Genomic DNA, 18,064 nt, shown 5'->3' with positions numbered 1-18,064 from the left:
GGGAGATATTTAAAAAAAATTTGTTCAACTATAAGTTATATTATTGTTTTCAGATCGTAGTTAGGCTGAGCTCTGAAGAATATTCGGGTAAAAAGAAGTTTTCACATTTTCTAGCTTCCTTCAATTTTAATATATGAAAAACATGAAACTGTGATTTTGTGATAAGCCTTCAGCTGCAATTTACGCCAAAAGGACAAGATACTTATCAAAAGCATGAAAATTAAAAATATGAAATGTAATTTTTTCCTGAAATTGAAACCTCTTAGTTTAACTCAGGTATTGAACCTTTGGTAGATATATTGGTTCGAAAATAAACTATTCCCGTTAAATCTGAACTAATATAGGTTTTCCACAAGAAACTCTAGTTTTCGATCATAACGTTATCAATCTTTTAGGATGTATGGCTTGGTTGGGATCTCTCACTTGATGAGGAGGTCCTTCTTTGTATTATTACAGCCTTCGAAGGTACTGATGATGTGCTAGAAGCGCACTAAACTGAAGATGGTCTTTCATATACGTCAGAATATCTGGTACGGCGGGGGCCTTCAGGTCGTCTTTGCATTGAGGATGACGAGCGGTTGGCCCCTAGTTTGCCTACAATAGGAGTACGCGGCGATTTATTTGAGGAGATGCCTCTTCTCCTAGATATATCAATAAATGATGAACCGGAGCTTGAAATTGAATGTATACCACCCCCTCTGCTAGACATAGTGGTAGTGGAGGATGAAGACATAGATATTCTGATAATTGAACCAGATGTAGTTTATTTAAAAACTGTTATAAATATCGATATTTCAAGAGAATAAAGATTAGAAAGAATGAAGTATTTTTTGTTATCTTTGATAGAAGACTTGGTTATGGACTGATAGTATTCTATGGGGTGATTAAATCAAACTGAACTATTCATGTACAGAAGTCTGCTGGTATCCTCACTATCTATATATATCGAGTATATGAAAATTAAAATAATACAAACAAATTTATTGTGTGATTGCAATATAACACTCATTATACATATTAATAATTAGATTTAACGGTAAATCATATATGAGAACTCTTCCACATTGGTTTCTGTTGTTTAAAATCCTTTTCATAGAATGGCCTCTTATGTTGTCTCTTAAAGGACCACTTTTTCTCTTCTCTTAATAGCATAATCATCATAATAATCCAAGTTATATCTTGCACTATACACATTTTTCTTTGAGTTTTCACTGCTGTCTTTTACACTATAGAGAAAGCCCTCTTTTACCAGTCTCTTCTTTTGATCTTCCTTTTCTAGCATATCAATCCTTCTTTTATCTGAGCTTACTTGCAATCGATATAAATTTCTCCCCATGTGACGTATAATGTTTGTTCTCGTTTCCTCCAGATTCTTCTCATCTGTCTCTGCCTCTATGCAGTCTAAACATTCAGTAGGTTCTTGTGAATGCTCAAAATCATAAAAATGTCCCTTACAAATAGAATAGTTGCAATAAAAGGATATTTCTAACTCAACTTGTTCACTCATGTTATTACACTGCTCACTAAAAGCTTAGTGATTTCTATTCACAGATTGATAAAACTATAGCAAAAATCCTTTCACTCTGACTGCCAACTCTAGACTGACCTGAAAAGAAAGTTGGCTCGAAAACAACAACAACATTGACCTTGACATTGTCTGGGAAGTGGTGATCTAACTGTTCCCGGGAAACCCATAACATTTGGCTCGAATAACAACAACAAACACTATTTCTGGATCATAACATCTGCCTCGAACAGGAAGGAAGTGTCATTAAATGTTTCCCGGAACCTCATAACATCTGACTCGAATAACAACAACAAATACTATTTCTGGATCATAACATCTGGCTCGAACAAGGAAAGTAGTGTCATTAACTTTGCCTCGAACGACAATAACATTGACCCCATTAACCACGTGTTCTCTCTAATGACTCTGTTCAAAACAACAACAACATTGACCTTGGCATTTGGCCTCGGAAACAATAACAACATTGACCTTGACATTCGCTGAGGGCGTGCCAAAAAAACACCTGGAGAAAGAGGTCATTGACCGATTACGCAATCATTCTCCCTAATGACTCTTGGCCCATATAAGGAGCCCCGTCAGTATTCTATGCCCATATAAGGAGCCCCCCCCCGGCGTAGCACCCCCATCTCTACTCTCTAGCTATTCTCTCTTTCTCTCTTTTTTTTCTATCTTCCCCCTCTTTTTGTTTTCTGGCTATTCTTTCTTCCTTCATGAAATTTTTATAGTTGTTGTGTCGTATCTATTTGAGTACTTTTTCACAAGCCCTTGCTGGAAATTGAGCTTCTACTACTCCTGCTACTCGGCCTACTCTGATTTTCTTGGTCGTTATATCCTCTTAATGCGTTTTCCGAGTCTGTTCGTTCTATGATTATATTTTCTCTACCTGGAAATAATTCCTTTTGAATCTACCGTACATTCTTTTCTCCTTCCACGGTTCGTACTGGAGATCGCCCTATTACTGATTTTGTTTTGAAGTTTCCCCCTTCACACGTGTAAGAATTGTCTATTTCACCCCTGATTAATATGTGGTTCCATCTGATGGTGTTTTTCTTAGGTTATTTCCAGCGGGAGTCGCATACAATTGTGGGTCTGAAAACAATTTTTGGTTTGCCGCTGCAGTTTTTTTCGAATTCAAACCTAATTCTTTCAACTCTTGTCCCTTTTCTATCTTGTGTGAATCTTCCGTTTTTCCGCCATTATTTCAAGGTTTAATTAATGTCAAAATACTTCTTCAGTCTTAATATAAATTCTTTTATCAATGTCTCTTCTTGTCTTTTCGTGAAAAATTGTTGTGTTTTAATTTACCGATTTTAAGTGGGTGTCGCAGCCTCCCTTGTCTCACATGTTACTTAGTCGCGTGATATATTGATTCCTTGATTTTATTTCTTACTATTTTCTAACTAGGCACAACCAATTTAGATCTTCCTAATATTTTTAATTAATTTCCAATTTTTTTCTCTATATGTAATCCCTATAGGGTATTTTGTAGGCCAAATTAAAGTGTCTCTTCGAAAACGTAGAATTCTTTTACTATCAGGTTTACCGGTAGGACCTTTCTTGCTGCCACCAGTATTCATGCGGTAAGGTGTTGGTGTCACCAATTATTGGTGCAAAAAATGGTGCTACACCACTTACTGGAGGGGAAAGCCTCTGATGGTGCCAAATATTATAATGGGATGCCCGCGCTTACCGCAACGGTTCTGTAAATATAGGGTATGCTAGTACCCAATTTACGATATACGCTGGCCCAAGGTATGATAACGTGATCGAACGGTCAAATGGCCAAACTCTAAGGCGAAGGGTGCACCCAACCCGGGTCACAACTAAAGTATCTAGCTATGTCCATGGAGGGTAGATACACCCCCCTGTCGATATACTAATGACAGTATCTCGCAACTCTTTTCCTACGCTCTCTGGGCTCCTGGAAAAAATAGTCTACACAGTTGTGGAAAATAGCTTACTTGTAATCTTCCAAAAGGTCACTTGACGGAACACATATATCAACTCTTAAAAGAACAGACTCCCCCAAACGGGGTCTCAATCTAAACTAACTAATAAAACAATGGTTCTGTAAACAAACTTTGCATAGGGGAGGAACTTCGCTTGGCCCTCGCCAATCTTCTAAATCACCATCCAAAATCCCTTCTAATTTTGCGTAATTTTGTCTTGCAATGGCCTAGACCCGGAAAACTAAAATATAATTTATCTTTAAAGCTTAATTATTGCGAAAGAATCTAGCTTAGCTTAGCAGAGTTCACCTTATTGTTAAAATTATCTTGTAAGCAACTGTAATTACAGAAAAGAAAATAGGTCATTTATCTGAAAAGAAAAAAAACAAGCGGTGGAACCCCAACACCTCTGGTATCCATAATTTTCTTGCTAAGGTGTTGTTTTTTCGTCATATTTTGGTATATTTCACTGTAACTAACTTCAGTTCTTTAGTGTGGTTGCTAGAACATTTAGCCTACGTACCCTAATTTCTATCATCATTTTGAAAATCTGCTTTCATTTTATTGTTTTGGCTTTATTGTCTTAACTTATGTTCCTGGCCTTCCCCAGGCCAGTCAGCGTGTCCCCAGGTGGTGATAGGGGAACGCCCTACAGATATGTAGGCTACCTCCATAGGAGGCACGGACAAAGGGGGGACCTTATCCCTGAGGGTCCATAATAGAAACTAGGGCACCCTCAACCGGGGTTTTAAGTACAGGTGAAGGACGAAGAAGGCCCCTCTAATGTACACTCAAAAGGACCCATTGGTTTGTCCACAAGTCCCATGATTTACAAACCTTCTCCCAGTAATGGGTTAAATTGCATGGTGATGCAGAACACCATCGCGGGAGGACCCTCTATAGGAGGACAACTACGATAGGGCGTAAGATCCAGATCTATGAACAACAGCCTCTGCAAAGGTATGCCTCGACCCTTTCGGGGTAACTGCAAGACTGGGGACGTTATCGTCAACTATTCCCACTTTAGGAGTGGCTCGCATTGAGAAAAGTATAGCCTAGTAAACAACACAGCATTCGCACACGCTTCTGATTAATGGACAATTCATCTGGGCTTGGTATGTTTCGACGGGTGTCTTCGGCCTGATAAACCTCTTCCTAGCTAATTTATCTATTATGGGCTGCCTCACCGTAGTAACATAATATTTTTAGGCATGAATATATAATGAGTCGGAGGTAATAGGCTTGAGATTGTCTGGGCAGGATTTCGACTCTTGTTGATAGAAGAGCATCGCCAAGTGCTGAAAAATGTGACCAAGATGGGCCCAGGATTGCACAAAGCCTCCATTCATGGAGGTCCGAGGGACTTCTTGCTGTCCGGTTCTAAGCCGGCTTAAGCACTTCGGTGTCGACTTGAGAAGATGTGTGATCCCCGTCCTGCACCGGTATCCAGGATTATTGCTTTTCCTGAGGCGAAAATAATTTCAATCATTTAAAGAACATGAAAATTAGAGCTTCGAATGTTACGACGTTAAAAAATGACCTTCATATCAACATTTTGACTGACGAATTCAGACGATTCGAACTGGACTTATTAGGAGTTTCAGAAACTCATATCCCAGGGGTAGGAAGAATGAAATAAGGTAATATAGAATCTGTTTACTCAGGCAGGAAGGATGGGGTACATAGACAGGGAGTAGGGCTCATGATGAATAAAGAAGCTGCTAAGTCTTGTTTAGGCTGGGAAGATATTAATAATAGAATACTAATTGCTAATTTTATTACTAAAAAGTTCAAGGTATCAGTTATAGTAGTATATGTCCCTGTAGAACCGACTGACGGAGATACTAGTGACTTAGATGCATATTACTTACAGTTACAGGAGCAAATAGACAGGGTCCCAGGTAGAAATATGATGTTTTTACTAGGAGATTTTAAAGCCCAGGTCATTAGAAATAGGAATAGATGGTATCCTAGCCTAGGTAAATTTGGTGTAGGAAAAGAAACAGTAATGGATACAGACTTTTGCAATTTTGTAGGTATAACAATCTAGTTATAACCAATACGGTGTTTGGTCATAAAATGGCTTATAACATGGTATTCACGTCATGGTAAGACAGTAAACCTTATTGATTATGTTATAGTAAACCGAAGACTGGCAGGATCAATACAAAATAATAGGGTATATAGGAGTGCTGTTATTGATGTTAAAAGTAAAGATCACCATCTAGTAGTGTCAAGGGTTAATTTAAAGCTGAAATATCGGAAGGATAACTTCCTCTCGGGAAGTTATGATGTTGGTAGACTCCAGGATGAGAATTTGAGAGAAACTTTCCAGTAACAGTTGAATACTAAACTTGAAAGTTTAAAATTTGATAATGTTAATTTGATAATGATGTTTGGAATAATTTTAGAAAAATAATTTGGGAAGTTGCTGAAGGTGTATTAGGGAAGAAAGCTAGAACTGCTGCTAATATTAGTGAAAAAGCTTTATGTTTAGTAGAAAGGAGAAAGGACTTCTACAAGAACTATCTGAGTGATAGACCATATGAAAACCAAAGGAATGTAAAGAAAGTGTAGAAAGCATTAAAATATAAACTAAGGAGGTGTTAAGTGGAGCCCATGGATAAAATTGCTGATGATCTGGAAGATGCAGCTAGATGGCATAATAGTAAAATATTATATGGCATGTTAATAAATTGGCCCAGTTAATAATAGGAATGGAGCCACAATTAGCGATAAGGAAAGAAGTAAAGAGAGATGGCCCGAACATTTTGAGAATTTGCTTAACCGAGATAGAGTTGCAATAAAAGATATAGAGGAAAATGAAATAGTTTGTGATACCATGGATGTAAAAGAAGATTTGTTTTGTGAGTAAGAATTAGCGACAGTACTAAAAGGATTAAAAAATAATAAGGCTCCAGGTGCTGATTGGGTAGTAAATGAGTTTCTTAAATATGGTGGCTCTGAGGTTTGAAATAAGTCACTGGAGATTATGAATATGATTTTTGAAAAAGGAGAAGTAAGTAACGATTTTAGGAAAATCTTAATTTAGCCACTTTATAAAAAAGGTGATAAAAGTGAGTGTGGTAATTATCGAGGCATTATTCTGGTCTCTCTAGGTAGTAAATTACTTAGTAATATGATACTTTTTAGACTGAAAGATGCCGTAGACAAATTTTTAAGAGAAGAATTGTGCGGTTTTAGAAAAGATAGAGGATGTGTCGAACAAATTTTCACTCTTAGGCTAATAATTGAGAAGTGCCTGAGTTGAACACCTTTGGTCCTCAGTTTTATAGATTATGAGCAAGCGTTTGATTCTGCTGATAGAAGAGTTTTAGTAAAGGTTTTTTCCTTGTATGGTATAGGCCTACCAGACAATTACATTAAAGTGATTAGTGCTATGTGCGAGAATAACACTGCTGCGGTTAAGGTAGTAAATGAGGTTAGCAGCTGGTTTTGTATTAAATCTGGAGTTAAGCAGGGTTGTGTTCTTTCCTTCTTTATATGGATTATTTTGATGGACTTCGTCTTAAGGAGCACGGGAAAGACAATGGGAGACCACGGAATCAAATGGGGAGGAAAAAGTCTCCTTGACTTAGATTATGCGGATGATTTAAGCATCCTAGATGAAAGTCTGAGCAATATGAATGAAGTTTTAGAGGTTTTGCGAGTTCAGGGTGCAAAAATAAGTTTATAAATAAAGTTAAGAAGAACTAGTCCCAAAGGTTAGGAATAAATGAAAATGAAAAGTCGAAATTGGGTAACGAAGAGAATTATCAGATGGGTAGCCTCAACTATCTTGGTCGCATTTTGAGTTATTATGGTTCGAACGAGAAAAAAATTAAAAGAAGATAGCGAAGATTAAGGGTGTTTTTTCAGAATTAAAAAAAAGTTTAGAACAATAGGAAAATATGTCTGCAAACCAAGATTAGAGTATTAGAAGCTGCAGTGATGACAGTGGTCAAATATGGCTCTGGAGCATGGGTGCTCAGAAAAGTGGATGAAGATTTGCTAGATGTTTTCCAGAGAAATTGCTTTAGGATTTTTCTTGGTACCCGGATGACTTACCGTATTTCAAACAATAGGCTATACGAAAAATATGGTTCAATATCGCTTTCTAGGGCTATAATGAAAGAAAGGCTGAGGTGGCTAGGGCATGTTGTGCGGATGAAGGATGACAGATTGCCGAAAATTGTTCTTTTCGGCCAACCGTCTAGGGCTAAACGGATAGTAGGTTGTTCTCAGCGGGGGTGGCAGGATGTCATAAAGAAAGATTTATAGGAAATGGTAACATAGGGAACGGGTGGAAAGAGCGACGCTTTGAATAGATTTGGGTGGAGGAGGATCGTGCTTAGCTTTGTTGGCATCAGGCGGCTTGGTGCTGCGGTAAGTTGTTAGTAGTAGTAGTAGTAGTAAATGAACCCTTCCATATGAAGTGCCTATGGAAAAAAATAATAATAAAACATTGGAGCCGTATGGCCTTTACTATAATCAACGCTATAGCGTTGCCTCTGATTAGCAGTAATAGTCGCGGCAATAGTAGCAGTTGCAGCTCTATTAGTAGCAGTAGCGGTTGTAGAATCAGTTTTAGTAGTAATATGGACATAGTGCCATTTGGTTAGTTCAACATTTACCTCAACATGTCTGAAAGTTTCGACTTAATACTTTTTAAGTTGAATAAAAAAAGTTTTTAAAAGGGTGTATTTGCAATATCACAGGGACAGCTAAGGGTAGTAAGTTGACATTATCTCGGCATGCCGATGAAGATTTCGAACTAAATCAAAAGAAACTACGAGGATCCAGATTGTCACAAGGGTGTGCATGGAATGACTAGTATTAAGTTGAAATTTTTGGGGAATGCTGAGGTGAATGTTGAACTAAATCAAAACACTATTTGCTTACAGGTTGTTGAAACGTCGTATCAGCAATGTCTCAGGAATGATTGGAAGTACTAATTTGAAACTTCTAGCACTACTACTGATACAAGCAAAGATTAACTGCTTGGTACTGTGACTGCGAATGCGAACACTTGCGACTTTTTCTTGTATTACTGCATTACTTTGTAAATGTACGAAAATGAAATATTGTCCACCTTAACTCTTAAAATGCCATATATTTCTTCTTTTGTTTTTGATGACTCTATCCATAGCTGATTTTTACACAAAATGAATGGTAAAAAGTCTTATGCTCGGGCTAAATTACAGTCACAATTAGTAACAAAATTACGCACGACCACAGCGTCAATTGTATATGCTGTAAAGAATTTTCTCGAGTTGAGTACTTCAACTTTCGTTCATAAAAGTATGGACTAACCAATGAGATTCAAAATTTGTCAATAATCCATAATTCTATTTAACGACGGAAGCTTGTAGCAGTCCTTGAAGATGGAAGCTTGAAGTAGTTTTGTATCTGTACCAAGAATTAGATAAAAATAAGAAGCAGTAAATTAGTAAAGAATGGTTGTGGAAGAAATTTTTGGTTGTACAAGCTTTTCAAACTGATTTCCTGCCACTTTACTTTTCCATTTCTGAAATAAAAGTGTGTCGTCAAAATTCAGAAAAGTCCCTTGTTATTATTAACTTGTGGCTTTCATAACAAGAAATAGTGCTAAGATGTGCGTTGAACATTAGAGAAAAAGTCAATTTTGAAAAAGTAACAATTTTGGTCTTGGATTCAAATTGTTATTAAGGGACGTGCTTACTAGAAACAGTAAGGAAAGACAAGAATGACGCTATTAACATACTCTACAAAGTCAATTAACAGATTTTGTTTTAAGCAAGGCTAAATTATAATTTTAACTAAGAATCATCTCTTTCAATTTCAGATTGCAAAGTTGATTCTCTATCAAAAACGAGTGGAAAAAAAGAGTATCTATCAATAGTGCAATCAACACCAGATGTTCAAGAAAAACCAAATCTTAGAAAAAGGAAGGAAAGTACCATTTACGTTGAACCTTCCGATTCTGATATAGATGATATCAGTGATGAAGGTATGTCATTTCAATAAAAACATCTTGGTTTTCATAGGGGTTCACAGAAAGGTGAATGGCGTTGAAACAGACATATCTTGGTTCAAAAAGAGGTGAAATTCCCCCTCCTCCTGCTTGACACTGTTTTCAAGGAACATTCTTCTAAAATAATTTTGCAAGCAGTCGCCCGAAAAGAGCGCTATCATGGCTAAGAGTCGAAAATAATTGGCGGGTACCCCTTCCTTTTCATACCCTTGTTAGATACCCATCACTTCAATCCCAAAGACAGTCGATCAAAATTCTAAGAAAACAGTCTAAGAATTCTAAGAAAATATAGGATGGTCAAATAACTATTAGTCAAGGGATGACATGGTCCTCTCTGCCCCAGGAGCAAGGGTTTAAAGTGCGCAAGTCGCCGCAGGATATGTTTCATATAGGTGTGAAGAAGGCAATATACAATATCTCAAAAACATCTACGGGTTTTTCGGTGGAACTTTCAGTGCATGTTTTTGGGAATATTTTCCTTAATAAAAAGACAATTTGTATATCAAGGTAGTATTTGTATCCAGTTTATCAAAAAGAATATCTGCAATATCTCAGGAACTGCGTAGGGTATTTAGTTCGGATGTTTAGAGAATGTTGAGGTTGATTTTTAATTACATGGATATAAAATTTTGCTCATTCAAGTTGCCTAAAGGCCTATCTGCATATTAAAGGGGATGTTACATTGAATCAGAAGCCGCTATAGTGTTGCCTATAGTAAAGGCCATACGGCTCCAATGTTTAATATTTGTATTTTTTTTTTTTCAGAGTCACTTCATATGGAAGGGGTCGTCGTATAAACTTTAATGGGGGCTCATTCGATTGGAGATCGAGCGTTGTAAATTAAGCACTGGGGACAAATATGGTTCTTATAGAAGGGATGCTCGTATAAACTTCTGAGAGGGCTTATTTGATTAGAAATCAAAAGTTCTATTTCACTTTTTCAGAGTCAAAAGTGATCGGAGGGCAACTGACTCTCCACCCCCCCCCCCCGTCGACGCCGTGGTTTCCCCAAATTTATCCGATAAAAATTTTGAGATTTTAAAGGGGATGTTACGCTGGATCAGAAGACGCTAGATGTATCAAGATTTTCAGAAGAGTAAAACTGCCGAATCTTAGGAACAGCAGAGGGTATTAATATGAAATAGGGAATATTGACATAGGGATCGGAACGTTCGTCTAAATCAAAAATATGTTGTACATTCAAGATGTCAAAAAGGTCTATCTGTAATATCTCTCGAATGGATATTGGTATTCGGTTGAAACTCTTAGGAACGTTAAAGGACAAGTTGAATTAAATCAGAAGGGACTATGCGCAACCAATGAGCAAAAACGGCCTATGTGCATCATTCTATTAGTGGCTAAGGATATTTAGTTGAAAGTTTCAGGGAATTCGGAGAGGGAGCTTCTACTAAACAAAAGGTTTGTGTTGCTAGAACCTATCTGAGCAGCTAGGAAACTGGTTACCCATGACAGTATATTTTTTTAGTTTTTTGTTTGTAACAGACCTCTTTCGTAAGAATTTTGACTCTGTTCAATACATTTGCAATACTTTTCTTCCCCTCAACATGTCCTCAAAGTATTGGGGGATTAGCAATACCTTTAGAATGGCTAAGGATATTTGGATAAGAAGGATATTGGACCAAACTTACAGAACACGCTTTATATCCAGGTGGTCCCAAAACGTTCTATACAATGTCTCAAGAACAGCTGAAGGTATGAAGACGATTTGGTACCTTGAAGAATCGCTCTATCTCGTCCATTATAGATTTTGTGGTTCGTGTGGTCAAACTGGGTAGAATTGATTGGGTAGTCTTGCCACAAGTTGTAGAGCTTGGATAAGAGGTTTTAATAAACGACAGAAAAGTTAAAGATAAAAATAACTGAAAAAAATTAAACTAGTTTCCCGTAAATGTTAGTAAAAGCATTTAAATTCTCCTGTTTTGTGCCGGAGATAGAGATATTTATATTAGGTTTGTTTTTGATTAAACAGAGTTAATTTTGTTTTAAAGGTCGGAAAAGGGTGATCTCTAAGAATGTTTTAGCACAAATGCAAGAAAAACGTTAATAATTAGCTCAAAGGGAACATTATTTGAGCAATTTGACAGCTTTGGGAGATCCCTATTGTGCTTTCTGCATTGATTGAAAATTTTGTTTTCCCAGGGTACATACTCTCCTCCATCCCATTTCCTTACGACATCCTCTTATCCCATTCAGGGACGACCTGCTTTTCGTTTGACCCTTGTCGGTTGGCCAGCAAGGACAATCTTTGGCAATCTCTCATCCTTCATCAGTTGTCGTTGTCAGTTGTCAGTCAGTCGGATACCCAAATCAATTTGTAGGCAATTTCTCTGTAAAAATCACGGGACCTATATTAAGGTCATGACATCGGAAACTATTTGGCCTTACTCGCAAAAGTATACCAATGCCCCGAAGGATGGAAGAAAACTGTTGCCGAAATTTGTATTTCGGAGACCCGACCTTCCTTTTCAATAATGATTAGTTACATTTTCGTAATCTGTGTCTGATTTGGACCGTTTCCAAGGATTTCTGGATTAGAAGTTGAAACTAGATACCATTCTTAAGACCACAGATGACAGTAACCGTGACCTACCAACTGTAAAAGACTTGCCGGAATCTTATTTTTCTACGAATGGTCACCAGCTGCCCAGTGCTCTTGGACAGTGTAAAATTCATCGAAGTGCTCTACACTTAAATGATCAAGGTTTACAAACTACTCATAGCGAATTCAAGTTCTTACTAGCTTTGAGTCCATGTGACGTTGTTACTGTTTGTGAAACCTTTTTATCGGATAATGCTCCTGTTTCCATGCTGGATATTCCAAATATGAAGTTATTTTTCCGCAGCAGGAAAGTCTTTGCGAAAGGTAGCTTAGCAAATTATTCGGAATAGTTGGTCTTCTATTGTCATGAGTGATATGTCTGTTTGGGAAGAAGTTATATGCGAGTACTTATTCCTTGAAGTTACTCCTTTAGGATGCATACCGTTTATTTTATGTTCTTTTTACAGACCTCCATCTAGTAATTCAGCGAGATTTGTTGAAGTTTTTGAACAAGTATTTGTTAGGTTAGCAGAGTGCAAAAAATCAGTTCTTATGTTGGGTGATTTAAATTTCGACCTATTAACTTTGGATGCTAATGTTAACACAGAATTTCTTCAAAATATGCTTTCATCAGGTTTTCTACCTAGCATTTCTCTGCCTACTTGAGTTACAACAGTCTCTGCTACACTGTTAGACAATATATTTTCTCTTTCCATTTGTGCAGAGCAGTAAAATTGTCTGATATTGTCAGATATGTCTGAACACATCCTATTTAGTGCTCTTTTTGATGTTACCCAAAATTATCCTGATCGAAACAAGCTTTCAAGGAAGAACAAAGATAGACGGGTAGAAGTGATAAATTTTCAGTCATTACGTAAGCTTATTGATAATCAGGATTAATGTTCTGTTTTTCAACCAGATAAATTAAATGAAGCTATTTCGTGTTTTTGGTAAAATGTCTCTATTACCAAACCAGGTCATTTCGTTTCGAATTATGCTCAAGGAATATTTACAGAAATTCGACCCATTGATTTCTGATTGGATTGTTTCTTCAATAAGACTTAAAGATAAAAAAAAATAAAAATATTAATCAGCGAAAAAAGAGGATTCGTTTCCAGATTATTGTTCATATAGAAATAAATTGAATTCTATTATAAGATTTAATAAACGTAGATATTTTAAAGATAGGAGAACTCGTAAGTTTGATCAATATAAATACGACATGAGGAAGACATAGAACCTTATTAAGCAAAAGATTTGACCAAACCAATATTTTAGTATTAGTGTTGATTGTTTTGAAGGTTAATGAAAAAAAAATTTTAAACAATAAAATAATTATGAATGGCTATAGTGATTATTTTAGTACTGTAGGAGCTAAGCATGCATCTACTGTAAAATGAATTCGAGAGTCTCCTGATCTTGATGATTTTGTCTCTTCTGGGAATGTAATTTTGTTTTACGATATTACTCATCATGAAATAAAAAAAAAACATTTTGAAACTTAAAACTAGTTCTACTATAGATTATTTTGGATTCTCTACTCGAATCGTCAAACAAGTAGCATTATTTATTACTTCTTTCCTTGCACATATTTATAATATGTTATTAGTTAATGGTTGCCCTCCGATTTCTTCTGAGTCTTAAAATGGGCCACTAAACCTTCCGATTTTGTTTCGAATCAGCCCCTTCCGAATTTTATACGACCACCCCTTCCATATTAAGTGCCTCTGGCAAAAATAAATAACAATACATTGAAGCCTTACGGCCTTTACTACAGGCAACGCTAGAGCGTTGCATCTGATTAAAGAACATTGATCAAAATAGATATAATTTTAATTACAAGAAAGTGTCACAGTAGGCTTTAGAAGACTAGGGGCGCCAGTAGCAAACTCTTGTTTTTAATAATGTTTTGTTAATTTTAAGTCTAACTTAAAGTATTCGTTTTAATTTTTACTCGTTTCAGGATTCATTAGTTTATCAGTGTCTGTTATCTTTATGTTTATTCAATTACTAATTTTAATTTAAGTTCGTTTTGGTTTAAACACTAGAACATATTAGTTTTCGCCACTGTATTTGCTTTAAGAAATAAATAGTATTTCTCTGTTTTGATTTTTTTTTTTTTTTTTTTTTTTTTTTTTTTTTAGTATGTTATAACAATAAAAAATGGTTCCTGTTTTTCAATAAAGTACAGATTGCACTGCAGCTTTTTGGGGTTTTGAAAGAAACCGCAATACATAGCTTGTTTTTGGTAACGTCTCTAGTTTAATTTTATTATCTATGGGTAACTAATTGAAGCATGATTTATTACTGTTGCGTGGCCACTTTTGCTCATTTCAGGGTTTAAATTTTCTTTAAATCTTTAATTTCCTATCAAACATTTAAATTTATTTTTTGTTTAATTTTAAGAAAGATTGTGGAGTAATTGAAACCAATCCTTTTTTCTTTTATTGGAATGGTGAGATTTATTTTTTATTTGTCAAAGAAATGACAAAGTTCTATGTAAAGACATCTGGAATAAAACTGGAATTTTATGGAAATTGTTTATTATTTCTTTGAAATTTGCGTAAAAACTTGTGCTGTAGACATACTTAATCTTTCCACTATGCTATTGCAAAGTTCATAATAAATCCCCACAGCAACAAGCCTTCTGAGGCCAAAACAGCTACGCACGCTCCTCCTCCATTCCAATCTATTCAAAGCCTCCCTTTTTAAATCCTCCCGGGAAGTTCCCATTTCCTTTAAACCTTCTTTTATGACATCCTTTCACCCCAGATGAGGACGAACTGCTTTCCGTTTAGCCCTAGACGGTTGGCCGAAAAGGACAATCTCCGGCAATCGGTCATCCTTCATCCGCAGAACGTGCACTAGCCATCTCAATCTTTCTTTCATTATGATCCTAGAAAGCGGGATTGAACCACATTTTTCTTACAGCCTATTGTTTGAAATACGGTCAGTCAGCTTGGTACCCAGAACAATTCATAGGCAATTGCTCTTGAAAACATATAGTAAATCTTCATCAGCTTTTCAGAGCGCCCATGCTTCAGAACCATATTTGACCACTGTCATCACTCTACCATCCAATATTCTAATCTTGGCTTGCACGCTTATCTTTCTTTTCTTCTAAACTTTTTATTAACTGTAAAACACCCTGAGCATTGGCTATTCTACTTTTAACATCTTCACTGCTCCCGACGTCTTTACTAATAATTCTACCAAGGTAAGTGGAGATGTCCATCTGATCAATCTTTTCGTTACTCAGCGTCACCTTTTCATCTTCACTTGTTCCTAGTCTTAATGACTTAGTCTTCTTAACATTAATTTTCAAACCTATTCTAGGACCCTGAACTCTTAAAACTTCTAAAAATTCATTCATTTTGCTCACACTTGCATCTAGGGTGCTTAAATCATCAACATAATCAAGTCCAGGAGACTTTTTTCTCCCCATATTGCCTTTCCTTTGCTCCTTAAGACAAAGCCCTTCTAAATGTTTCATTAAAGGGTGATCGAAGTCAACTCTGCTTAACTCCTGATCTGATACAAAACCAGCTGCTAACCTCATTTCCTACCTTAACCGCAGCAGTGTTTTTCTCGCACATCCACTTTGGTGTATTTTTCTGATATACCATACAAGGATAAGACCTTTGCTAAAGACCTTTGATATTAACAAAATCGAACGCTTGCTCATAATCTATAAAACTGAAAACCAATGGTGTTTGACAACTAAGGCACTTCTCAATTATTAACCTAAAAGTGAAAATTTGGTCGATACAGTCTCTACTTTTCCTAAAACTGCACTGTTCTTCTCTTATAACTCTGTCTACAGCATCTCTCAGTCTAAAAAGTATCATTTTACAGTTCTTTTCTTAGTTTAATTTAATTGCTAGTGTTTGTTGAGTTCTTTTTTGTTTTTCTTTTTTATTATTATGTTTATACTCCACTTGTACTACTTGGTGTCTTGTAGTTGTGGGTAATAAATGATTGATTTATTGATTGATTGATATTACTAAGTAATTTGCTACCTACAGAGACCAGACTAATGCCTCGAGAATTACGACACTCATTCTTATCATCTTTCTTATACAGTGTTTTAAGTTTTCCTAAAATAGTTAAGTGTTTGCCCTTTTTCAAAAATCATATTCATATTGTTCAGTAACTTATTTCTAACCTCGGAGCCACCATATTTAAGAAACTCATTTACTACACTATCAATACTTGGGGCCTTGTTATTTTTTGATCGTTTTAGTACTGTTGCTAATTCTTCCTCACAAACCAAATCTTCCTTCACATCCAAGGTGTCACAAACTTTTTCATTTTCCTCTATATAATTTTCTGCAACTTTATCTCAGTTTAGCACATCCTCAAAATGTTCTGCCTATCTCTCTTCAACTCTTTCCTTATCACTAATTTTAGCCCCGTCCCTATCTTTAACTGGGACAAGTCCGAATAGAACCCTTCTCTCTCTCAATTTATTAACATGTCAGTACAGTAATTTACTATTATGCCGTATAGCTTTATTTTCCAGATTTTCAGCAATTTTATCCATTGCCTCCACTTCACGCCTCCTTAATTCGTATTTTAATGCTTTCTCCTCTTTCTTTACATTCCTTTTGTTTTCATATGATCGATCACTCAGATAATTCTTGTAGAAACCCATTCTCCTCTGTATTAGATATAAAGCTCTTTCACTTATATTCTTAGCTGCAGTCCTAACGTTCTTCCCTAAGACACCATCAGCAACTTCACAGATTGTTTTTCTAAAGTTATTTCAACCATCTTCCACATTGTCAAATTTTAAACTCTCAAGCTTAGCATTCAACTGTTCCTGGAAAGTTTCTCTCAAATTCTCATCCTGGAGTCTAGCAGCATCACAACTTGTCGGGAGGCTGTTACTCTTGTGAAATTTTAGCTTTAAATTAACCTACACACTACTAGATGGTGATCTTACTTTTAACATCAATAACAGCACTCCTATATACCCTAGTATCTTTTATTGATCCTGCCAGTCTTTGGTTTACTATAGCATAATCAATAAGTTTTGCCGTCTTACCATCACGTGAATACCATGTCAACTTATGGGCAATTTTATGACCAAACACCGTATTGGTTATAACTAGATTGGTATACTAGGGCTGTCATAAAGTCTCTAAAAGTCCGTAAAATTGAGTGAAGGTCCCTATTGGTCCCTTAAATTTATAAAGGTCCCTAAAGTCTCTTTTCTTGCTTGGGTTTAAAGCTCCGTATCCTGAAGGCTACCAATATTTGTGAGTATACGGTTTTCAGTATTTTTGTTTCGATTGAGATACTTGACAGATGAAAGACAAAACTTGTTGCTACTTAGCCTACAGCGTTACTGTCTGGATAGAGCAGACAGACTAGTAACGAAAAAGAGTGACCCATTTTGCCTCTGGAGTCAATAAGCAAGGAGGCGGCCGGGTTCGGTTGGCTTTGTTAATTACTTAGAAAACTTTTCTGGTTGTCACTGTTACACACAGAGAATTTAAATAAGAGAATGGGTCCAAGCACAAAATATGAAAGAGGTGGTGTTAATCAGGTTTCTTGCACGATTTTGAGCTTAAATACATTTCTTTTAACTATTAGACTACTTCCTAGTGCCCTTTTTTATTTGAATGCATTTCTGGTAATGTCCTATATATTTTGTCTACTGTCTTGTTTTCTTTTTTTAAGTTTTAGGGTTTGAAGTTTCAGTTTGAATAAGAATGGGAAGGTGCAAATTCAAGGATACTTGGCTGGAAGAGAAAGATATGACGGGGCACCAAATGAAAGAGTGGTGTAGAGCCGTTCTGGGAAATCTGTTCTCTTTCTACTGTTCTATCCTCAGTACATCGCTTGTCTGCCATAATGGCTCCTACGCTGCAGCACGCTAGAACTGCTTAACATAAAAAGAATGGTACCATAAAGCTAACACCGAATCAGCTTCGTCTCTCGGTAGCATCTTCCATGGAGAGTGGCCAACCGGCAAAACTGCCCATGCACTTAGGTGCTTATTTAGTGGG

General features: G+C 36.4%; 1 protein-coding gene across 8 annotated transcripts in view; it reads left to right on the top strand.

Moving 5' to 3' along the window:
• LOC148952917 (uncharacterized) overlaps window positions 1–18,064 on the top strand; it is a 189,538-nt gene that overhangs the window by 166,226 nt on the left and 5,248 nt on the right. For all 8 annotated transcript variants that reach the window (XM_089088164.1, XM_089088161.1, XM_089088159.1 and 5 more), the window contains one exon: window positions 9,302–9,466. In XM_089088164.1, the coding sequence (XP_088944290.1) occupies window positions 9,302–9,466 (165 nt within the window). The remainder of the gene's footprint in view (window positions 1–9,301; window positions 9,467–18,064) is intronic.

This window comes from Artemia sp. Qi Xiang Cuo, chromosome 4 (assembly GCF_049724085.1).
Source record: "Artemia sp. Qi Xiang Cuo chromosome 4, ASM4972408v1, whole genome shotgun sequence".
Lineage (NCBI taxonomy): Eukaryota > Metazoa > Arthropoda > Branchiopoda > Anostraca > Artemiidae > Artemia > Artemia sp. Qi Xiang Cuo.
Note: the sequence above shows the minus strand (reverse complement) of the source record. Positions and strands in the feature narration are given on the sequence as shown.